Genomic DNA, 25,743 nt, shown 5'->3' on the forward strand with positions numbered 1-25,743 from the left:
AGCAGTGAGGAGGTTTTCACATATAAGTACCAGAATCTGGTGAGTGACCTGATTGAATCCGCAGATCTAATCTGACACCTGGAGAACCCATTTATCTCAGCTTGATTATCAAGGAAAAATAATCAAGCTTTCTAGATCTGAAGTAACTTACTGATTATGAACAGACTATGCTGATTAATTTTGGTAAAAAAAATAGTGTGCTCAGATCAACCAATGTAAAACTAAAAGAATCATTTACAGTAGTATCTTCTAAGTATTCTGTTCATTAGGTCTGATCATCCATTTATATAGGTGTACAATATGCAACTAATACATATTGGAAGATTTACCATGGATGTTCTTGGCTGAAAGTTAGCTACTATATTTACAGTTGGGTCTAATGGAACAGGCTGGGTCTCTAACCGGGCTAGGCTTGTCCCCAGGCTCGTATGCTTCAAGGTGAATATGGTACTACTTTCTGGAGTGTCAATTTTTCTTGAAAAAAAATTTTATTAATTATAAAGTCACATACTTAATACATTTAATTATTTAATTAATGTAAAATTATGTGTGTGTGCATATGTGAATGTGTGTGTGTATAAAGAATAGAGAAAGCAATTGTGAAAATGTTAAGAAAAGGTTTAGAAACACAGTTCTAGGTGAAGGGCATTTTCTTGTTTATTGTACTATTCTTATAACTTTTCTGAAGGTTTGAAATGGGAGGCCCTGATCGTGATGAAAATTTGTCTCCATCCTTCTTCTTCACTAGATAACACTGGGTATGATCTAGATATAATTTATAATTAAAGGTGGGTAAACATTTAAAAAAATGGCTTCAATGGTTTTATTGTAAGCATAAATAGCAAAACTCCTTATTGACCAATAGTTGCTGGTTGATTTGAGAGCCTAGAGAGAAAGAAAATGACACAAGGGCACAACTGGAAGATTGGGTGCCTAAGATGGGCAATATGGTGCATGTTCCCTGCAGTTGAGCCAAAAGAGCCATACCATGTAATGCTCACGTACTGGCAGTCAGAGTAAAGGAGCAGAGTGTGAGTTCCCTGGACGTCTACAGATGCTCTATGCTATTTCTTCTGAAATAGTTTTGCTGTTTTTGAACCAAGTGTTTAAACTTTCGATTGTGCACTAAAATATTAATTCCTACAGATCAGTTCAACTTGCTGCAGTTATACCCAAACATTTTGCCTACATTTATACTACTATGTCAGAGGTCTTATTTTTTATTAAGCTGGTTCCTGATTGACATGATTATCTCCCAAATCTGTATCTGTGAGTGTGTGTACTGTGGTTTTAAAGTCATTCTTCATCTACTTTCTTAAATTACAATTGTTTAAAATCAATTCTTCAACTGGTGACAACATTTGGTGAGGAAAAAGAAATACTTTGAAGTACAGATTAAAGCCATTAAAAATAAAACAGATAATGGGAGAAAATTCACAGCAGCCAGAAATCAGCAAGTGTGAAACAAACGTGACATTGTTTCTAAAACTCCTCATAATTAAGCTTGGGAATAATTAATATGTTAGCATCAGGCCAACTGTAACTACTGAATAAAGTGTCAGATAAAAAAGTAGAATATATTTAAAAACCTAAATATGGGATTATCATCACAGAAACACAGGTGAGCCTAAGCCTTGGTATCTCTTTTTTTTTAAACATCTTTATTGAAGTATAACTGCTTTACAATGGTGTGTTAGTTTCTGCTTTATAACAAAGTGAATCAGTTATACATATACATATGTTCCCATATCTCTTCCCTCTTGCATCTCCCTCTCTCCCACCCTCCCCATCCCACCCCTCTAGGTGGTCACAAAGCACCGAGCTGATCTCCCTGTGCTATGCGGCTGCTTCCAACTAGCTATCTATTTTACATTTGGTAGTGTATATATGTCCATGACACTCTCTCACCCTGTCCCATCTCACCCCTCCCCCTCCCTATATCCTCAAGTCCATTCTCTAGTAGGTCTGTGTCTTTATTCCCGTCTTGCCACTAGGTTCTTCATGGCCTTTTTTTTTTCTTCCTTAGATTCCATATATATGTGTTAGCATACTGTATTTGTTTTTCTCTTTCTGACTTACTTCACTCTGTATGACAGACTCTAACTCCATCCACCTCATTACAAATACCTCCATTTCATTTCTTTTTATGGCTGAGTAATATTCCATTGTATATATGTGCCACATCTTCTTTATCCATTCATCTGATGATGGACACTTAGGTTGCTTCCATGTCCTGGCTATTGTAAATAGAGGTGCGATGAACATTTTGGTACATGACTCTTTTTAAACTATGGTTTTCTCAGGGTATATGCCCAGTAGTGGGATTGCTGGGTCGTATGGTAGTTCTATTTTTAGTTTTTTAAGGAAACTCTGTACTGTTCTCCATAGTGGCTGTATCAATTTACATTCCCACCAACAGTGCAAGAGTGTTCCCTTTCCTCCACACCCTCTCCAGCATTTATTGTTTCTAGATTTTTTGATGATGGCCATTCTGACTGGTGTGAGATGATATCTCATTGTAGTTTTGATTTGCATTTCTCTAATGATTAATGATGTTGAGCATTCTTTCATGTGTCTGTTGGCAATCTGTATATCTTCTTTGGAGAAATGTCTATTTAGGTCTTCTGCCCATTTTTGGATTGGGTTGTTCGTTTTTTTGTTATTGAGCTGCATGAGCTGCTTGTAAATCTTGGCTATTAATCCTTTGTCAGTTGCTTCATTTACAAATATTTTCTCCCATTCTGAGGGTTGTCTTTTGGTCTTGTTTATGGTTTCCTTTGCTGTGCAAAAGCTTTTAAGTTTCATTAGGTCCCATTTGTTTATTTGTGTTTTTATTTCCATTTCTCTAGGAGCTGGGTCAAAAAGAATCTTGCTGTGATTTATGTCATAGAGTGTTCTGCCTATGTTTTCCTCTAAGAGTTTGATAGTGTCTGGCCTTACACTTAGGTCTTTAATCCATTTTGAGTTTATTTTTGTGTATGGTGTCAGGGAGTGTTCTAATTTCATACTTTTACATGTATCTGTCCAATTTTCCCAGCACCACTTATTGAAGAGGCTGTCTTTTCTCCACTGTATATGCTTGCCTCCTTTATCAAAGATAAGGTGACCATACGTGCATGGGTTTACCTCTGGGCTTTCTATCCTGTTCCATTGATCTATATTTCTGTTTTTGTGCCAGTACCAAACTGTCTTGATTACTGTAGCTTTGTAATATAGTCTGAAGTCAGGGAGCCTGATTCCTCCAGCTCCATTTTACGTTCTCAAGATTGCTTTGGCTATTCGGGGTCTTTTGTGTTTCCATACAAATTGTGATATTTTTTGTTCTAGTTCTGTGAAAAATGCCAGTGGTAGTTTGAAAGGGATTGCATTGAATCTGTAGATTGCTTTGGGTAGTAGAGTCATTTTCACAACGTTGATTGTTCCAATCCAAGAACATGGTATATCTCTCCATCTGTTTGTATCATCTCTAATTTCTTTCATCAGTGTCTTATAATTTTCTGCATACAGGTCTTTTCTCTCCTTAGGTAGGTTTATTCCTAGATATTTTATTCTTTTTGTTGCAGTGGTAAACGGGAGTGTTTTCTTAATTTCACTTTCAGATTTTTCGTCATTAGTGTATAGAAATGCAAGAGATTTCTGTGCATTAATTTTGTATCCTGCTACTTTACCAAATTCATTGATTAGCTCTAGTAGTTTTCTGAGAGCATCTTTAAGTTTCTCTATGTACAGTATCATGTCATCTGCAAACAGTGACAGCTTTACTTCTTCTTTTCCGATTTGGATTCCTTTTATTTCTTTGTCTTCTCTGATTGCTGTGGCTAACACTTCCAAAACTATGTTGAATAATAGTGGTGAGAGTGGGCAACCTTGTCTTGTTCCTGATCTTAGTGGAAATGGTTCCAGTTTTTCACCTTTGAGGACAATGTTGGCTGTGGGTTTGTCATATATGGCCTTTATCATGTTGATGAAAGTTCCCTCTATGCCTACTTTCTGCAGGGCTTTTATCATAAATGGGTGTTGAATTTTGTCGAAAGCTTTCTCTGCATCTATTGAGATGATCATATGGTTTTTCTCCTTCAATTTGTTAATATGGTGTATCACGTTGATTGATTTGCATATATTGAAGAATCCTTGCATTCCTGGGATAAACCCCACTTGATCATGGTGTATGATCGTTTTAATGTGCTGTTGGATTCTGTTTGCTAGTATTTTGTTGAGGTTTTTTGCATCTATGTTCATCAGTGATATTGGCCTGTAGTTTTCTTTCTTTGTGACATCTTTGTCTGGTTTTGGTATCAGGGTGATGGTGGCCTCGTAGAATGAGTTTGGGAGTGTTCCTCCCTCTGCAATATTTTGGAAGAGTTTGAGAAGGATAGGTGTTAGCTCTTCTCTAAAGGTTTGATGGAATTCACCTGTGAAGCCATCTGGTCCTGGGCTTTTGTTTGTTGGAAGGTTTTTAATCACAGTTTCAATTTCAGTGCTTGTGATTGGTCTGTTCATATTTTCTATTTCTTCCTGGTTCAGTCCCGGCAGGTTGTGCATTTCTAAGAATCTGTCCATTTCTTCCAGGTTGTCCATTTTATTGGCATAGAGTTGCTTGTAGTAATCTCTCATGATCGTTTGTATTTCTGCAGTGTCAGTGGTTACTTCTCCTTTTTCATTTCTAATTCTATTGATCTGAGTCTTCTCCCTTTTTCCCTTGATGAGTCTGGCTAATGGTTTATCAATTTTGTTTATCTTCTCAAAGAACCAGCTTTTAGTTTCATTGATTTTTGCTATTGTTTCCTTCATTTCTTTTTCATTTATTTCTGACCTAATCTTTATGATTTCTTTCCTTCTGCTGGCTTTGGGTTTTTTTTGTTCTTCTTTCTCTAATTGTTTTAGGTGCAAGGTTAGGTTGTTTATTCGAGATGTTTCCTGTTTCTTGAGGTAGGCTTGTATTGCTATAAACTTCCCTCTTAGCACTGCTTTTGCTGCATCCCATAGGTTTTGGGTCGTCGTATCTCCATTGTCATTTGTTTCTAGGTATTTTTTGATTTCCCCTTTGATTTCTTCAGTGATCACTTCGTTATTAAGTAGTGTATTGTGTAGCCTCCATGTGTTTGTATTTTTTACAGATCTTTTCCTGTAATTGATATCTAGTCTTATAGCGTTGTGGTCGGAAAAGATACTTGATACGATTTCAATTTTCTTAAATTTACCAAGGCTTGATTTGTGACCCAAGATATGATCTATCCTGGAGAATGTTCCATAAGCACTTGAGAAAAATGTGTATTCTGTTGTTTTTGGGTGGAATGTCCTATAAATATCAATTAAGTCCATCTTGTTTAATGTATCGTTTAAAGCTTGTGTTTCCTTATTTATTTTCATTTTGGATGATCTGTCCATTGGTGAAAGTGGGGTGTTAAAGTCCCCTACTATGATTGTGTTGCTGTCGATTTCCCCTTTTATGGCTGTTAGTATTTGCCTTATGTATTGAGGTGCTCCTATGTTGGGTGCATAAATATTTACAATTGTTATACCTTCCTCTTGGATCGATCCCTTGATCATTATATAGTGTCCTTCTTTGTCTCTTGTAATAGTCTTTATTTTAAAGTCTATTTTGTCTGATATGAGAATTGCTACTCCAGCTTTCTTTTGATTTCCATTTGCATGGAATATCTTTTCCATCCCCTCACTTTCAGTCTGTATGTGTCTCTAGGTCTGAAGTGGGTCTCTTGTAGACAGCATATATATGGGTCTTGTTTTTGTATCCATTCAGCCAGTCTGTGTCTTTTGGTGGGAGCATTTAATCCATTTACATTTAAGGTAATTATCGATATGTATGTTCCTATTCCCATTTTCTTAAATGTTTTGGATTTGTTATTGTAGGTGTTTTCCTTCTCTTGTGTTTCTTGCCTAGAGAAGTTCCCTTAGCATTTGTTGTAAAGCTGGTTTTGTGGTGCTGAACTCTCTGAACTTTTGCTTGTCTGTAAAGGTTTTAATTTCTCCATCAAATCTGAATGAGATCCTTGCTGGGTAGATTAATCTTGGTTGTAGGTTTTTCTCCTTCATCACTTTAAGTATATCCTGCCACTCCCTTCTGGCTTGCAGAGTTTCTGCTGAAAGATCAGCTGTTAACCTTATGGGGATTCCCTTGTGTGTTATTTGCTGTTTTTCCCTTGCTGCTCTTAATATGTTTTCTTTATATCTTGCTATCTCTTATTTATAAAAAAGAAAATAAATCTCGTCTTTAGTGGCAAATGTATGAGTTTATTACTCTTGCAGTAACATTTACAAACCCTGAAAACTTAGAAGAAAAACATTCTCAAAGGAGAAACATCCTGGCCAGAAAGACTATAATAAAAAGTCCAAATAGTAAAAGAAAGGTATTTTAAAAATTCTTCTCGTCAGTTTCAGCTTCACCTTGAAAGGTGACACGCCTGTGATTGGAATCACTATGTGATGGAAATGGCTGAATCTATTTTGGATCAAAACCAGGCAGCCAAACTAACAAAAATAGTCCCTTATGAAGCATTGCCTACTCTAATATGTTCAAAAGTCATGCTTTCAACACTGATTGAGAGACTGAGGTTCACTTGGTTGGATAAAAGCATGGATAATAATAGTTTGACTTTTAAAATTTGGCTGTGTTTGCTATATTTATAACAATGTCTATGAAGGGAGGTTATTTTGTAAGGTTCAATAAGGGAACTTTAAATGTTCAGTAAGGGAATTTTAATAAAAACTGTCCAGACATGTGCACAGATGGGCCCCATCTATAAAAGGAAGAGATGCTTTAGGAACCTTCAGTACACTGAAGGCCACCCTTCATTTACACCCTACCTCAAACAGTCTGCCTCCTGACGTTTTCCTTGTGAACCAGGGTTGGGAGAAAGGAGGTGGGAGGGACAAAATTATGTATTTTAGGAAAATAGTTATTTGAATGCTAAACTTTGTGGATAACTTTATGATGAACGAGGTAATGTAGAAGGCTTGCTCTATCATACTGTGGAAGGGACTTGTCAAAATTCAAGGTTCATGTTTTTCCTCCAGTAAAAAAAGACTTTAAGACAAGTGTAAAGGTTGGATGGCTAAAGTAAGTGAATCTATTACTTATTTAATTTAGTGTGGCTGAATCCACTCAACCAACAATTGTGTAGAAAGGCTGTTTTGATGCAATAATAAAAGAGATTTGAGAGTTAGATGCAGACAGTTAATTATGGGAACTATGAGTTAGTTGAGATCCTAGAGCTGTAGAGAGAATTAATAGAGCTAATGAACATAAAATTAAATGCCTAGCACAAAGTAGGTATTCCAAAAAGATAGGTGATTCATTTTATGCATGTTAAAAATGAAACATTAGTGAAGTAAAGGACATAATTATTCAACTTCAGTAAAAATATCATTGCATGAGTGTTTTTCGGAGATAAAAGAACATCCGTGGACCTGAGTGACCTGACTTCTTAGAAGATATAGATATCAAAATTTTTACTACTGGTAGCTGAAAAATTGTGTGGCATACAACCGTTGGTGTGCTGGAGGTACTGTCTCTGGCTCACAAGAATCAATTGTAAAGTTTTCAGAAACTTTCGTAAGCTGGTTGACATTCCATTGGTAGCTTGAAATCATCCATGGTGGGAATACTTATCCCACAGAAATCGGCAAAAGCAAGATCTTAGGACTTTTTTCTCTTTCCTTTTAGAAGGTGGTTGATAAACATTTACAAGTACACCACTGTATACAGCCTCAAGGTCTGGACTTTCCTCCTTTGTGATTGACTTGGCATTTAGCAGTTAAAAAAAGTATTATTTTTATTCTCATACTTTTAAATAGGAGTTTTTAAAGTGTAATGACGTCAAGCAGGAGAAAAGAAATTGAATGCTTAATTAATATGTGGTGCCTCGTATTAATTTATCCAATTTTCTAAAATTGATACATATGACTGTGTATACATTAATAAGAAAGATGGTAAAATAGGTAACCAACAAGGACCTACTGTAAAATAAATAAATAAGAAAGATAGACTTATTTTTCCTGATAGTAAATAATTTAAAATCTTGTTTTCTTAAAATGAAACAAACATGAATTTATTATAGGGTAAAAATTATATTTATAAACACTTAAACTAAAATGAGAGAATTAAAAAAATTTTTGCTTTATGGGTGAGCTCATTCTAGTTTTGTCTTTGTAATTGTTGAGAAGACTTGATTATTCTTTTTGGCTATTAGATAGTTTTCCAACAAAATACTTAACAAAAACAGATATACATCAAATAAGGAAATCACCTAAAACCCAAATATGTAAGAGTATAGTGTGAAAGTAAATTTTGTTTACATATACACACAAACACACACACCAAATAGCCTTCTTTATGAGCAACTTCCTATTGCAGCTGTAACAAATTGTCATAAACTGGGTCTCTTAAAAACAAATGTAATTATCTTACAGCTTGATGTTCAGAAGTGTAAAATTAGTTACCTTGAGGAAAAACCAAGGTGTTGGCAGGTGTTGCATTCCTTCTGTAGGCTCTAGAGGAGAATCCATTTTCTTGCCTTTTCCAGCTTCTAAAAGTCACTGCATTCCTTGGTTAGTGGCTCCTCCCTCTGTCTTCAAATGCAGCAGTGTAGTAATATTTTCAAATCTCTCGCCCCACTGCCCCTGCCTCTGATCTCTGCTTCCATTGTCCCATTGCCTTCTCTGACTCTGTCTTCCTCCCTCTTTTCCCTTATAAAGACACTTGTGATTGCATTGTAGTCGCCCAGATGATCCAGGATAATCCTGCCATCTCAAGATCCTTAATTTAGTCCCATCAGCAAAGTCCCTTTTGCCATATGAGGTAACATATTCACAGGTTCTGGAGAATCTTTGGATGGCCATTATTCTCTCTAACACAGTCTGCCCTCTGGCCCCCAAAGATTCATGTTTGTCCCAGTTGCAAAGTATAGTTATGCCATTCCAAGTTCCCAAAAGTCTAAATCCATTATAGCATCAACTCAAGACCAAAATCTCATCTAAACCTCATTAATGCAATGTCTAATTTTGTAAGTAAGGAGTTTGTTTTTATGAGGGTGATGTAAGTCGGAGTATATTAAGTAGGGGAGTGATATGATCTTATTTGCATTTTGAAAAGATGTCCCTGGTTGTAGTACAGGGAATAGATTTCATGTGTGTGTGTATATATGCATGCACGTGCTTGTGTGAAGGGTACGAGAGAGGGGGTGCTCAAAAGTGGATGTTGGAAAGTCAGTTAGGAGGCACTTATAGGAGTCCTAGTAAGACTAGAAGGTGGCTTGGATCAGGATGGCATCAATGAGAAGGGAGAGAATAAGTAGAGCTGGGTTATTTTTTGGAGTTAGAACTGCAAGAACCCATGGGAAGACCACAAACTGTGGGAGGGCTGGGATGAGACCGAAATCCAGGAATCTTCCTAGGCTTTACGCATTAGGATTTGGGTGGAGCCACTTACTGAAATGAAAAAGACTAGGGAAAGATTGGATGTGGGGTCTGTGGGGGGGGTATACAAATATTTTTCTTTTGAGCATATGTTACATTTGAGAAATATATTAAGCATTTAGAGGGAAATATCAAGCAATCTGTGGAATATGAGTCTGTAACTCAGTGGCAAGGCCAGGAGTAGAGATCTGTATTTTTAAAAATTGTATTGAAGTATACTTGATTTACAATGTTGTGTTTAATATCTGCTGTACAGCAAAGTGACTCAGTTATACATAAATATATTCTTTTTCATATTCTTTTCCATTAGGATTTATCACAGGATATTGAATATAGTTCCCTGTGCTATACAGCAGGACCTTGTTGTTTATCTATCCTATATGTAACAGTTTGCATCTGCTAATCCCAAACTCCCATTCCTTCCCTCCCCCACCCCCTCCTCCCCCTTGGCAACCACAAGTCTGTTCTCTATGTCTGTGAGTCTGTTCCTGTTTCATAGATATGTTCATTTGTGTCGCATTTTGGATTCTGCATATAAGTGATATCACATGGTATTTGTCTTTGTCTGACTTACTTCACTTAGTATGATAATCTCTAGGTCCATCCATGTTGCTGAAATGGCATTATTTCATTCTTTTTTATGGCTGAGTAATGTTCCATCATATATATATATATATATATATATATATATATATATATATATATATATATATGTATATATGTATATATGTATATATCTATATCTGTCTATCTATCTATCTCACATCTTCTTTATCCATTCATCTGTTGATGGACATTTAGGTTGTTTTCACATCTTGGCTATTGCACATAGTGCTGCTATGAACATAGGCATGCATGTATCTTTTTGAATTATAGTTTTGTCTGGATATATGCCTAGGAGTGGGATTGCTGGATCATGTTGCAACTCTATTTTTAGTTTTTTGAGGAACCTCCATACTGTTTTCCATAGTGCCTGCACCTGGAGATATGTATTTAGGAATATTTGGCCTATAGAAAACCATGGAACTGCATAGAATCATTCCCACAGAGGGGGTGGATAAAGCATGCTTAGGCATTCTGACCATTTTCTAACCAGAGAGAGGCAAAGTTAGAGTTTTGGGATTGAGTTGAGACAGTGATGAGAAATCCCTTAGGTGGTGACAAGAATTTCTCAGGCAACACATTTTATCCCAGTTTAAAGAGTTTTAATGGAAAAATTATGCTTTGTTTATAATTGGGCAATTTCCCTCTATGTACAGAAATTCGTGGTTGGCTGTCTTCATGGGTAATGATTCTCAAACTTTTAAAGCCATGGACCTTTTGGGAAGGTCAAAGGGACCTTTGGTCCCCTAAGCTTACAACTGTTACTTTCCAGTGGATGATAACTTCATGAAAACAAATGACTAGAGAGAAATAAAACAGAGAAATTGCAGGAAACCTGTTGATAGCAACTTATGTAAAGTATTTATTAACTTTAGCACTATTTTATGGAACAATATAATTAAAACAACCTACTATCCTTTAGTAAGTTGAATGCTAAAAATCCTCTAGCAAACAGTTAATTCACTTAATAAGGTTCTAATAATTAAGAGGTTATTAGTAAGTAGTCCAAACACCTTTTATGTAAAATTATGAAAGTGCTTGTTATTCATCTGTAAGCACCTAAAACTGGATTTAAGATTTTAACTAGAGAATCACTGGTCGAAGGAAGGGCACTGGGCTGCCAGGCTGTTCATCATCTCTCATCTATGACGTTCCTTGCATTGTAGGGTCCATGGCAATACCTTCTTTTATAATGTCCATCCTCTGGGCAAATGCTACTTGTAATGAAAATTCCTTCTTTTGATTTCATAATCTCTTAATGATAGTTGAAGTTGGTAGGTTTTATGTTGTAAGCATGCAGTTGTAAATTTGCTCTTTTTGAATGGTAAGACTTTTGTTGGTTTTGGTGGAGTACTTGAGGAATTTGTAGATTACAGATGCATGGCCCATGAATCCCTGGTCTCTTTAAAGCTCTACCTTTGTTTCGACAACCTGGTGTTGAAACACCATTCCTCATTCCTCCTGTTGATGTGGGATGTGCTGGAGGAGTCACTGTTCCTCTCTGGAGGCTGCTAGTAGGATGTTTAGACTTCCCCTCTGGCATCCGTGTGTGCCAAGCTCTGCCCAGGCCTTTCTGGGGTTGAGACTTTACATTTTGCTCCCCTGTGAAAAGCACTCAAGGGGTTAAGTGCTTAAGGGTTTAGGGGAGGTGACATTAAAACTTGCTTTTTAGAAATGTATCTGGTGAGTGTGTGTTCTTTATATAGTTTCAACTTCATAAGAAGAAAAATAAATTGTTCTTAGTTCCATTTTGTAACTAGGATATTGCCTTCAAATAGATGAAACCCCTTCCTGACCACAAAACTGAGGTTTCAAAACAAAACGCTATACAGAAAAATTCAAGATTGGGTAATTTACATTGCCAGAAGGGAAGGGAGGATAGGGAGACCAAGGTCACAGGAGAACAAATGAAAGCTCTTATGTTTGCTATGTTTATTAAAATAAATCTAATGCAATAAATGAAATCAGGATTACAGGCAATTTAAACATACTAAATTAGTAAGAACTGGAACTGTTCAATTTTCTATACCTTATTTTTGTTCTTAGAAATTGATAGGAATTCCTTCTTCCATGATTTTAATGAGATCTTTATATGTGAATTTCTGTGTTGCAAAAAATATGTGTATGAAATGGCATTGTAATGTGTGTGATGTGTCTTGTAATTGTTCTGTTTCTGAATGACTCAGTTTTCATTTCAACTTTCTGGGTCCTTTCATGATCTCAGAGACCAATTATTTAGATGTTGGAGATAGAAAAAAAAGGCTGGAAACTTTATTTAGCGGAGCTGGTTGCAGATTTTCTAAGTCCTCTAAGGAAGACACATTCTTAATTCTGTTCATGATCATTTCAGGCTGAACTATGCAACCTTTCATCTCTTTTTTGCACAGGGCTTGGATCACTCACTCCAAATAGAGTGTGGGTACTTTGATGCTTCCAAGCCTTCACTGGCAAAGCCCTCCAGCTCTTTCTTCTCTTTTACTTGACTTTTTTCCTTTCATTTTCCAACTCCCAAATATTTCCAAAGTAAGAGTGCAAGTTTGAGTTCTGGAAAAAAATTCACACTCTTGAGGAAGAGTTATTTTATATATATATATATATAAATAATTCCATTATTTATATATATATATATAAATTATTTATATATATATATAAATAATTCCATCTAAATTAACAATTCTTAGTTGAAAGGTGAAATAAGTCTTCAGAGTTGAAAAGACATGAATCCGAGGCATGGCTGTGCCACTCTCTATGTGGCCTTGGGAAGTTATTTAATTTCTCTGTCTGCCAGTTTTTTTAAATAATAATATGTTTCTCAGACAGGAAGTACTAAATTAGTTTATACACAAAGAATATTTAATACGCTGCCTGGCATATTAATGCTCAATAAGTTATTAATATTGGTTACAATAAATATTACATGTGTGTATGTGTCTATAACATTATGTGTTATATAGCATTAAGTGAACATTTAGAGGGACACAGTTTCTTTTGCAATGTCATTTTTTTTATCTTGAAGACACCTCCATTTGAATGACATTCTAAGCACTATCACCTTACTTCAAATCAGTTACGAATACATCAGTTATTAATTTAGTTACTGAAATGGCAAGCCAAGGGGGGAGGAAAATGAGCCTCTCTTCAGGTTATGGTGGCATCACAGGAGGAGCTGGTTAAAACAAATGTGTAAGGACTGCTGCAAAAAATGAGTTTAGAAGTGGTCAATGTTGAGGTTTAAGGATGTGAAATAATCACACCTCCACTCAGCTCTCAAACTATAGGAGAAGATCAGCACTACGGGTAAAGCAGAATCGCAGAACACTGCATGGGCTCAAGGCCAAACTGAGCTTCCCATTCCTATCCTTTGACACAGACCACCGGCAGGTCTTCCCTGGCAATGGGGGTGTCCTACGTTTCTGCATCTCTGTTTGCCATAGGATTGGTGGAAACTAAGAGGAGAGCAATGCTTGAGAGAGAGAGAGAGAGAGAGCGGATGAATTGCATAAGCAGCAAGCAGGGAACACCTAGTTTATGCATGGAGGCAGGAGCAGGTGAAGATGTAGTGATGGTTTTGTTGCTTCCCTCATGGACAGTATTAATTGGGAAGAATTTCTGTCGTTGTTTTGTCTCATTTCTGGCTGATGCCGAGACTGTCTTTGGACAATGCTTGACAGAATTAACTTATGAGAATGCTTCGCAGTTATCGGTCCTCTGAGATCTGGGAATGAAGAAAACATGCCTCAGTACATTTGTTGGGGTGAAATTTGAGATGGTCAGAGTATGAGGTACAGTGTGGGAATGCAGTTTACCGAAGCGTATTGAGTATGTTAGAGGAACACGGAAGAGTGGGATACATACTTAGAAAGGAGGAGTAGAAGGACTCCTATGACAAACCAGTTATGTTACTTTTGCTGCTTTTGGGGAGCACAGGGCTCAGGAAAAGTGCAACGTTGTGACTGTGGAAGAGTCATTACAAAAGGTTTAAGACCAGGAGGCATTCACAGAGGGGTGCAATCCAGTTGTATTTCCCTTACAGTGTCACACGTTCTGATCGTCTCCTTTCCCTTTCCAATCAAAACGAACAAAGCTGATTGCACTTCCCTGCTCTTAAATCCTTCGGTCATTCTCTCATGCTGCTCAGTCACACACCTATCTCTTGGCTCCATTTGAATCCATTCTGTTTTCTGTCAGCCTCTTTTCAGGAGACAAAATAATTTTCCACTTTTTTATGCAGGGAAATTTAGCTCGCTTTTTCCAGTGCAAACAGCCAACTCAGCTCTGGGCCTCCCTCTGCTGAGCAAAGATTTGGACAAAGCTCCAAAATGACTATTTGCCAGATCCTCAATAAACTTAACACGGCCTGACACCCTCCACGAATGTGTTGGGGAGAATAGGAGGGTTTCATTCGTCCACTTACAATTCAATAATCCCAGAAAGGAGAATTTCAAAAGGATTTTCAAAAGGAGTTTTGATATCAAATAATACTAATGCAAAACTAGAATTTGATTTTCTTTCTTTCAAAATGACAAAATTTTCTTGGATTATTGGTCTGCTCTTAGTAATAGGTTGTAAAAGGTTATTAACTTCTGCAGAGTTTATCTAGATAACAAAGATTCTATATCTTACCAGAATAATCTTCTGTGGTTTATGTTGACTTTTTTATTTCCTTGATTATTTAAGAAAACAAAGACTTCTCACATCAAAATTCTCTATAATCATATGTTTATGTTTATTTTAAAATATTTTGTTACTACTTTGAAATGGGTTGCTAAGTATTGTCTTTCAGGTGCCCATGATCCAATTCCTATCTGAAGTGTTCAAATCTCCTGACAGCTTTTGATTTTCTTCCTTTCCAAAATTGAGTCATATCTCTTGCACCTGAAACTGTCTTTGATATTTCTAAGAGGGGCCTTTGGAAGATCGCAAAGGATTTATTCTTTCCCCTCGTAAAAAGAATAGTGTTAGAAATTGTTAATTTGGGGGGATATGTTACTATTGATGAGCTGCATGGGAAGTATTATCAAATCCGAAGAGATGTTTAACCATCCCTAGGTTATATTTGTATGGTTAAGTGTTATAAAAACAAAATATTTCAGAAATTATATGCTGTATGGGAAGGTCTAGAGATTTGTTAATGCTGTGTCCATGAGATATTTTTATTTATCAGGGTCCTGGTGCTGCTTTGCCTGATATTAGACAACAGTATAGGGTTATCATATTTTCATAACATAATTTCAGTTATTTAAAAAAATATTTCAAGTCATAATGTCAGTTATATTTTAAAATACCAGCTTGCTCTAGATTTACTTTTTAACTTGAATTTAGCATCTCATATGCCAGTGGTTTTCAATGGGGGATTTACATCACTTGCTTAAGGAATTTAATTAATGTATGGATCTTAGGAACTATTCCGGACTTAGACAGTCTCTTTATTTGATATTCTTGATATTTTCTTAATATATTCTAAATACATGCTTGATATATTCATAGTAAATTATGTCTCAGGATTAATATATGTTATATCTGAAGATTTTTTCCTTTGTAAAGATTATGTTTATCTATTTTTAAAAATTAGGTACAATATCTACTCTTCTTTGAAAATGGGATAATGATTATGTTTACAGATATGTTGTCTAAAACTTTTTAGATTGACTTTTATCTAGTTTTACATGCCATAGAAACAATCACATTTCAATTGCGTTAGTCTTATAATGAACTCTCATCAGATCTTTCTCTTTTGAAAATTATCAGTAATATATTAACCACAGCTATTTTAAATCTTTTGTCATCTAGAGATAGTTTTTGTTTGTTTTTCTTTAATACTTTCCTAAAAGCACTTGCAATCAGCTATAGGCCAGAGCACTTTGTTTTCAATAAAGGATTGTTTTAGAGGCCCAAGGAAAAGGACTGTACACAGTACATTTGGGCATAGACTTCTTCTTTTTTTTTTTTAAGGTCTTAATTCATTTTAATATGTTATACTGAGACTTATAGGGAACATGAGTAAGAAAGTAATATTTTTGGGAAAGTTCTTGGACTAAATTCTTTATATGTTTCGTACATAAAGCTAATTGGAATTATTTTTTAAAGTAATTAATTAATTAATTTTTGGCTGCATTGGGTCTTCATTGCTGTGCACAGTCTTTCTGTAGTTGTGGCGAGACGGGGCTACTCGTTGTTGTGGTGTGCAGACTTCTTATTGCAGTGGCTTCTCTTGTTGTGGAGCACGGGCTCTAAGCATGCGGGCTTCAGTAGTTGTAGCGCATGGGCTTAGTTGCTCCACGGCATGTGGGATCTTCCCGGACCAGGGCTTGAACCCGTGTCCTCTGCATTGGCAGGCAGATTCTTAACCACTGCACCACCAGGGAAGCCCGATCAATATATTAAAAAAAATTTATATTGGAGTATAGTAGGTGTACGGCAAGGTGAATCAGTTATACATACACATATATCCACTGTTTTAGATTCGTTTCCCATATAGGTCATTACAGAGTATTGAGTAGAGTTCCCTGTGGTATAGAATAGGTCCTTATTAGTTATCTATTTTATATATAGTAGTGTGTATATGTCAATCCCAATCTTCCAATTTATCCCTCTCCCCCTTTTCCCCCTTGGTAACATAAGTTTGTTTTCTGATGGCATCATTTAAATAAATTTGAGACCAGTGGCTGAATCAGGATTTTTAGAATTCTAGCTGAGAAGCTGATAGATTCATGAGACTGCTGACCCAAGATTAAGCAGAATGAGAATTAGTTATACAGGACTAAATGAACTGATCAAGGATGATTGTGGATTTTGTTTGGAATGTTGTTGAGATTTTAATGTTCTATTTTCTGGATATATAAAGAATCCCATTCCCTTTTCTTCAAGTTATATATAATACATTACTATTTAGTAGACTATGCTCTTGTAAACTGAAACTTTTGTCAATTATATCTTTTTCCCCTTGAAGAATACTGCAAGTATTCTTATTTTCAGGACAATATAATTATTTATACAGTCTCAATAAGAATCTGTTTTTCTTATTATGAGGACATAATTGAAGTCACTGGTTATGTAACTAAGTTCTTACATGGAATGTCATATTTGATAATGATGCTCATTTAATCAGATATGACCAGCTACTTTTAAAGAACACAGTTTGACTCTATGGAGCCAATTCTTACAAAGCCCTCCTGGAAAAAACTAACCTGGTACCTGCTTTTGAGGTTCCCAACCTCATAGATGTGTAAGGAAGTCATTTCCTGGTTGGTCCAGTGAGAAGTAAAGGGTAAATTCAGCAACTGGTTTGTTTATACACTGCACATTCTAAAGAAAGATTTGGTCCTTGCCCTGGCTCCTGGGCAGTAAACGCTCAGCTTTGGAATATTCTGGCTGCTAAGAGTGTCTGTTTACCTGGGGGGTCACAACCATATCACATATTCTATGCTAACAGTGTGACTTCTGGTGGGGACCTTGGGCCATGTGGTATCAGCTTCAACTCTGGAGGAGCTGGAGGCTAAGGTAAGTTACACAGGCAGTCATCCCTGCCTATGTGACTGATCCGTGATAAAGACCCCAGACACCAGGCTTGGATAAGCTTCCTTGGTTGGCAACACTCCTATGTGTTGACACCCACCATTTCTGGGAGGATTAAGTTGTTGTCCATAGGACTCCATTGGGAGAGGACAACAGGAGGCTTCTACCTAGTGTTTCCTGGACTCTGCCCTATGTACTTCTTCCCTTTGCTGTTTTTAGTTTACATCCTTTTTTTGTAATAAACCATAACTGTGAATATAATGGGTTTTCTGAGTTCTGTGAATCACTGAGCCAGAGAGTGTTCTTGGGGATCCCAAACACCACCCAAGAAACTTAGGATCTTTCAGGAACCTCAAGAGGAGAATTCTCACAAAAAATTTTTTTTTTCTTGCAAATTTTTGATTACTACTGGTGAGATCTGATGGAGAGTTCTTGTCTTAGCTTAAGTGTGATAAAGAGAAATTTTGTGTTTCAATGGAAAACTATGCATTCTCTATAGCACACACTTTTGTTCATTGTCTTTGAGCTATTTTGCACCTCTTTTATTTTTATTATGTTAATTTATTTTTTATTAAAGTATAGTTGATTTATAATGTTTCAGGTATACAGCAAAGTGATTCAGTTATATATATATTCTTTCTCAGATTCTTTTCCATTATAGGTTATTACAAGATATTGAATATAGTTCCCTGTGCTATACAGTAGGACTTTGTTGTTTATCTATTTTATATATAGTAGTGTGTATCTATTAATCCCAAATTCCTAATTTATCCCTACACATATCCCTACAAATTTCCTCTTTGGTAACCATATCTATTTTCTATGTCTTTGAGTCTATTTCTGTTTTGTAAATCAGTTCATTTGTATCATTTTTTTAGATTCCACATATAGGTGACATCATATCATATTTGTCTTTCTCTGACTGACTTACTTCACTTAGTTTGATAATCTCTAGGTCTATCCATGTTGCTGCAAATGGCATTGTTTCATTCTTTTTTATGGCCGAGTAATATTCCATTATACGTGTATACCACATCTTTAGCCATTCATCTGTCAATGGACATTTAGGTTGCTTCCATGTCTTGGCTATTGTAAATAGTGATGCTATGAACACTGGGGTATTTTGCACCTCTTTTAAATTGTTGGTAAATGATGGCTATGCAAACTCTGTCTTTTCTATAGAGATTTAATTGATTTTCTCTCCACCTATAGATAAACCAGTTTTGGTACCTAATCATAAATTGGGCTGAATCTTGCTACCTTGCCCAAATTGTCAATCATTACCAAATTTTCAAATCTTCCATTCCCTTCAAATCTGGCTACTATTCATCAAAGTCTTCAAATTTTTCTCACTTCCTGGCTCAGCGTCATTGTGAACTAAAATCCCTACTAGGACTCTAGGTTGCCTGGCAGCTGGCCCTTTTCCCCAGGATCTGAAGAAACTCTGGAGCCTGAAACTTGACATAATCCTCTACACCTCAGCAGGCCATGCATAGTCCTGAAGTCTCCCTGGACAAGCCACTGCCTGGGCCACTTTGGAAGTCTGGTGAAATGTTCTGGTCATGCATGCCCTTATATGAGAGGTAACTAAGACTGTGCATAACACCAAGAACATCACCATCCTAGCTCAAGAGCTTCACAGAACTCAATGAGTGGAATACGTAACTGAAAGATTTTCCTCTGCTCATCTGTTGAAATCCAGTGAACTGGTTACTTTCAGTGCAGGGTTCAACTCCTGGCTCTTTTTAAAAAACAGTCTTTTACACCAATATACCTCTTTTTCATTTTAGGCATCCCTCTTTTAAGATGGCTTATCTCCAGAACCTTAAAACAATGGACTTTTGCCATCTCCTCTCAACAAAGAGTTTTCCTCTTTTATAGGAAAATTGCCAACAAGAGTCCTCCAGAGACTATTCTTTAGACCCTGTTCCGTCCCACTCAGGACGATTATGATCTCCTCTGAGTTGTTCAGCAGCAAATAACGTTCATCTTGATGAAAGGGGGGACTGACAAAGCTGAACTTTACCTGAGTCCTGTGTTCCTGGGAAGCAGCCATGATTAAGAAATCTCCATTCTTCTGTATCTCTGAAATGCCTAATGCAAAGGACTACCTTGTCCTTGCATATTTCAAAATAAAATCCACTTCTATCTTTTCTCAGTTATAGAGGTCTTTTTTTTTCTTTTTTTTGGAGCATCAAGTTTATTAACTAGAATTGGAAGAACCAAGGAGTACTTGGAACAAGAACTATCCCCCTCCCCCACCAACACGGAAGACAGAAGAGTAGGGGAGGGGAGACGTGCCCCAGGAATGACAGTCCAGTCTCTCAAGTTTCACCCAGGTGGGGGTTGAGGGGCAGACCTGCAGCCACGGTGGCCTCGCTTTCGGTCGCCCGGGCTGCTCCGGACCATCCTCTGAGCTGGCCAGGGTCTTGGATACGATGCTTCTGAAGGCCGTGCAGAGAACACACTCCTCTTCCCCTGCACCGGGCCCCAGGGAGCGCGGCGGCCTGACCTTCCTGCCTCGGTCATCCATGGGGTTCACATGGGCTCACTTTATTATGACGCCTCATGCTGGGCAGCTTGCAACAAAGATGTTTCAAAATAAAGTTCCAGATTCTCCCAGCCACCCCTTGCTTTTTCTGGCTCTGGCCAGAGAGAGTGGATGAGGACACACTCTCAGGCTGCCCAGCGTGGGAGGACCTTCCAGTGTTGGACACACCCAGGGGGCAGCTGCTTCCCTCTGGGGCTCCAATCCTGCTGCTGCTGGAGGTGGATGTCCCAGTGCCACACTGGGGAGCTGGGCTGGGGGTGGCAGTCCTCGCCTCCAGGCTGGGTGGGGGACAGGCAGACTCACCGGTCTTCTGCCCTGCCTGCTGGTCTTCCTGCAGCTGCACATTTTTTCTGTGGTAGAGCCACCTGGTTTGCAGGGAGGACACCACAGGGCTTGGAGAAGGCTCAAGTTCACTGCCGCAGAGGTCCCCGCAAGAGAAGGGCTTCAGAGTTATGATGGAGACCTCCACCTTGGGTTTCTTGGAGCTCACACTGCCTGTCCCAGTGTCCTGGATCTGGTCGCAAGTCAAGCCCGGAGTCCTCACCATTGTCACCTCCCGGTCCTCTTCACAGGGTGGCTGGAGTGGCTCCTTCTGGCCCATGTTGACCCATGGATGCCTCATGAGGTCAGGTAAGGTGCCTCTGTCACTGGGGTTGAGGGCAATCATTTTTTGTAACAGATCCCTTATCTTCAAAGACAGATAAGGTGGGATGGGGTATTGCCCTTGTAGGATTTGCTTCCGCAGCTCCTGGAAGTCTTTTCCCACAAAGGGCTGGGACCCAGTTACCATGGTGTACAGCACTACTCCCAAGCTCCACATGTCCACCGCAGGGCCGCTGTAGCTCTGCCCCAGGAAGAGTTCCGGGGCAGCATAAGGGTGTGTGCTGCAGATCGTGTCCAGTTGGACAATGTCATCACACTTGTTGCTGAGGCCAAAGTCTGTAAGTTTGATATTCATGTTGGAATCAAAGAGGAGGCTCAGTGGCTTCAGGTCCCGGTGCACGATGCCCCTCCGGTGGCAGTGCTGCAGGGCGGAGACCAGCTGCTGGAACGGGCCTCGGGCCTCCGCCTCTGTCATACGGCCATGGATCTTCAAATAGCGGTACATGTCCCCCCCACTGAGGTACTCCATCACCATGAAAAATGTCTCCTCTGTGTCAATCACCCCCAGCAGTTTTACAATATTGGGGTGATTCAGAGCCTTCAGACTGCACACTTCCCGGAAAAGTGCCTGGACACTTGAGAAGCTCTGACGCCTTTTCTTTATGACCTTCACAGCCACCTGTGTCCCGGTCAGAATGTGCCGGGCCAACTTCACTTTACCGAAGGTGCCTTCACCAATGGTGTGGAGGATCTCGAAGTCATCAATATGAGCCTTCTTGCCAGCAGATTTGGCTGTGAGGCCCTGCATCCTGGTGATCTGCTAACTACACTGACTGACAGCACTACCTAGCAACGCTAACTACGCTAACTAACAATGCTAACTGTACTAACAGGGCTAAGTATGCTGTCTCTACTAACAACGCTAACTACGCTAACTGTACCAACAGCGCTAACTAGTACTAACTACACTAACTATGCTAATCAAGTATTAACTATACCAACAATACTCACTATGCTAACTGTAGAAAGAACAATGAGACAAATAAAAAAGAGTAGAAAAAAGAGAAACGAAAATCAACAAAATGGCAGAAACAAGGAAAACACAAGCTAACTGTAGGTCCAAGGCCGTCAGGTCACCAAAAGCAGCTTCCTGGGCTCTAAGGACCAAAAACCTGGGCCCACCTTTCTCTTTCATAGGGCTTTGTGAAGTACATCACAATGGTGCACTCTGAGGTCAGAGCAAGAAATGGACCCATCACCGCTGGGGATACACCACAGTGGTTTTCTCACTTTTTGAGTTCAAGGCCCCTTTACACTTAGGAAAAAGGATCCCAAAGAAATTTTTCTTTACGTGTGTTATTAGATATTGGTATTCACTTTGTTATAAATAAAAATCTGCAGGATACTTCAGTGGCCTTTTTATTTCTAGTTTGAAAATGTGTAATAATTTTAAAGACCTCATAATGTCTACACTTGAAATGTTCAATTCCTTTCCCTTAAATTCTGGTCTCAAAATAAGGTTACAACTTAACTGACTTCACGATACTATACAAAATGTTCTGTTGCATAAGACATGATACGGTACATTATGAAAGTCTATGAAGCTGAGAGAAGATTTGTCAGGAAGGTCATTGAGCAGATTTCTCATCAGGAGCCTCGGAGGCCAGATGGCATGACTCAATGTACTTGAAGTGTTGAAGGAAAGAAACCATCAACCAAGAATCCTATATCTAGCAAAACTTTCCTTCCAAAATGAGGGAGAAATCAAGACATTCCCAGTTAATCAAGAGTTGAGAGAGTTCTTAACCACCAGACCCGCCTGCCACAGGGAGTTCTTCAGGTTGGAGTCAAGGACCCTGGACAGTAGCTCAAAGCCTTATGAAGAAATAAAGACCTCTGGTAAAAGTAGACAGACGGGCGACGAGAAAAGCTAGTACTGTTGTAACTTTGGTTTGTAGCTCCACTTTTTGTCTTCTATTTGATTTAAGAGACGTCTCACTGTGGCTTCTCCTCTGTCCTTGGACGTGGGGTATCCTCCTTGGTGAAGTCCAGGGTCTTCCTGTCAGTGATTGTCCAGCAGCCAGTTTTGATTCTGGTGCTCTCGCAAGAGGGAGAGAGAGCACGTCCTTCTACTCCGCCATCTTGGTTAATCCCCCTCAGTTATAGAGGTCTTGAGTTAATCTTTTCTAGAGCTCAGGGATGACCCCAGCTGACATTGTTTTACATAATCCATGTAACGATACCAGTTTATGTTTGGTCACTCTATACATTTTCAGAGAAATGTAGGTCTATAACATATAGACCACTTTCCTGCTAAGAGGAAGAATAGCTGACTTGCAGCTTTGTTCCCAGGAGGTAAAATTAATAACCACAACAAAAGGTGGTGACTCCTTTCAAGGCCAATCATAACAGGTAAAATCATAACAAGTCAATAAGAGAACTGAGATTTCCAAGCAATCAGCTTGATGCACTATATCACATAAATTTATATCTAATAAGCTATAGGTTATAAATGTAGTTTTAACAGCTGCAGCCTTTACAGAGTTCTTAAAAGCAAGGTGATTAACACTTTGCAATATTTGAACAAAGGCAAGTGTTGACTTTAGTCCTCTTATTGCCTTAAAAAGAAGGTGAGGAATTGGTTTTCATAATATGGAACCACAAGCAATATTAATATTTAACATTTCTCTGCACATGCAGAGTTATCTTGTCTCTAAAGTATGGTATCCTCCTGACTTTTTATATACGTGTGGCTATCTAAATGCAGATTTTTTTTTTTCAATTAGACCTTGCCCCATTCAATTACACAGCCAGGCAACAGATACTGTACTCATCTCCAGGATAAATTCCCATTAGAGAGCATGAGACTGAATTTACAGTACAGCTTGAGCATTCCTGGCACAGATTATACTTGCGAATTTACAGCACATACTGTTTCACACGAGCTGACTGAATTGCAGATGCATTACAATAAAGCTGCTTCCTTTTGTGTCCCCAGTGCCTTTGTGGACCTGGAACATTCACAGCAACCTGTACTTTGGTATTAAGCTTGATTTAAAACAGTTCCTGATGTCTAGATTATAAAGAGTTCGGGAAGAGTTATGTGCACAAAATTGGTTAACAGAAATGAGAGCTTTGGCATGTAAATCCTCCGTCAAAATTTTGAAATTATTGCCCCAGTGAATTCACCCACATGCCCACCACTTTCAAATGTAATAGAAAGTGATGACTACTATTGTTACACTTTTCACCAAGAGGGGATTGCATTGTAATGTGCTGCAAGGAGAGAGAAATATACTAGACATGCTTAAATAACTTGTAGTGGCCTAATGAGATGGAGAAGGGAGTGTATTTAATTGTGTAGTGAGCAGCTACATCAGTACTCTTCATATGTAGAGAGAAGAGGGAATATGTGTGTGTTTGTGCTTGTGTGTGTGTGTACATGGGTGCATAAATGTCAGTCAAGCTGTACCTGGGGTAATAGGAGATAATTTTTTAAACGTATCTATGACCCTCACAAAAAATAGGGTCAGAACAATTAAAGATTCTATTTATACATTTCTATTACACATTTAAAAGGAGAACTGCTTTGTTTGATTAAAAAACAAATCTTCATTTACTTAGTCATGTATATAGAATTTAAATAATGCAGATTTACCCTTTTTGTTCCCAGTCTACAAGTAACCTTTTTCAAGCTCAGCAGTTACACAATAATATAATATTATTCTATGCAAATTTTCAATAACTCATCTATATTGCAGATTAGGCAAAAATAAAAGCACAGAGGAAAAAGATAACTGTGAGGTGTTTTGCTTTCTTGTGATAATTTGGCAAAGTCACGTAGATTGATATTGACAAAGCAAATCAATGATTATGGCACTTGTTATAGTTCTCTATCATTTCTACTTTCTTTCACCCCTTATTTCAAAATTTCCTTTTCCCCAAACACAATAAATTTTTGTGCTCCACCAGTTTCTGAGCTCACTACAAATATTCTAGAAATGCAAACATATTTGATATCTCCATCATTGAATTTGTGGTGTATAAATTCATCTGGATTCCCAAAATTTGGTCATCAAACATTGCCCTCTGTGGTTATTCCAGATTTTCACAAACTCTCAAGTCTCTATTCAACAGCCAGCTTCCTCTCACTTAGGAGATTCTCATCTAATTCAGAGAGAAAATGGTGGTCAGTTGGGTGCCCTGTCTCAGCTTCATGCAGCTGCACTCTTATTTCCTTCCCTACAGAATCAACTAAAGAGATGTTTTTCTATTCAAGGCTAATATTTTAATTTCTCTCTCTCTCTTGTATTTGTAATAAGACAATCATATCATCCTCAAATAATAACTCCTTTATCTTCCTTTTCAATGTTTATGGCTCACGGTTCTCCTTTCTGGTTTTGCAATGACTAATAATCTCCAGGATAATGTTAAATAATAGTGTTTCTGAAATTAATACTGCCTCTTTTAATATTTCACCATTAGGTAGGATGTTTTCCTTAAGTTAATATTATTTTACTTTATTTATGCTTGTTTGATTTTTCCTTTTTCTGGCTTCTCTAATTGAATTCTGCTTTGTACATTTATTTTTGTCTTCTTACATTTTATTAAATTCATTTCCATCCACCTATTTTCTTCTGGATGTTATTTGAGCTACATCACGTAGGTTTTGATATGCAGTGCTTTCACTGTCATTTGTTTTTTAAAAAAGTTTATAATTTGATTTAGAATGAAGTTTATAACTTCATTTTTTTCTGTCTTCTTACTTTTTATTAAATTCATTTTCATCCACCTATTTTCTTCTGGATGTTATTTGAGCTACATCACGTAGGTTTTGATATGCAGTGCTTTCCTTGTCATTTGTTTTTTAAAAAAGTTTATAATTTGATTTACAATGAAGTTTATAACTTCCTAGAGGATGGATGTGTGTGTGTGTGTGTGTGTGTGTGTGTGTATGCATAGGAAAGGGAGTCTTATAATCTGGTTAGAATATATGTCCTGCATAATTTTTATGTTTCCGAGTTTAAAATTTTGCT

At 37.8% G+C, this 25,743-nt stretch overlaps 1 protein-coding gene across 1 annotated transcript in view; it reads right to left on the reverse strand.

Moving 5' to 3' along the window:
- LOC118893961 (serine/threonine-protein kinase MARK2-like) overlaps positions 1 to 21,515 on the reverse strand; it is an 85,932-nt gene extending 64,417 nt beyond the window's left edge. Inside the window, exon 1 of the mRNA XM_036849649.1 lies at positions 20,827 to 21,515. Within this exon, the coding sequence (XP_036705544.1) occupies positions 20,827 to 21,515 (689 nt within the window). The remainder of the gene's footprint in view (positions 1 to 20,826) is intronic.
- Between the last annotated feature and the right edge of the window lie 4,228 nt (positions 21,516 to 25,743).

Source organism: Balaenoptera musculus, chromosome 4 (assembly GCF_009873245.2).
Source record: "Balaenoptera musculus isolate JJ_BM4_2016_0621 chromosome 4, mBalMus1.pri.v3, whole genome shotgun sequence".
Lineage (NCBI taxonomy): Eukaryota > Metazoa > Chordata > Mammalia > Artiodactyla > Balaenopteridae > Balaenoptera > Balaenoptera musculus.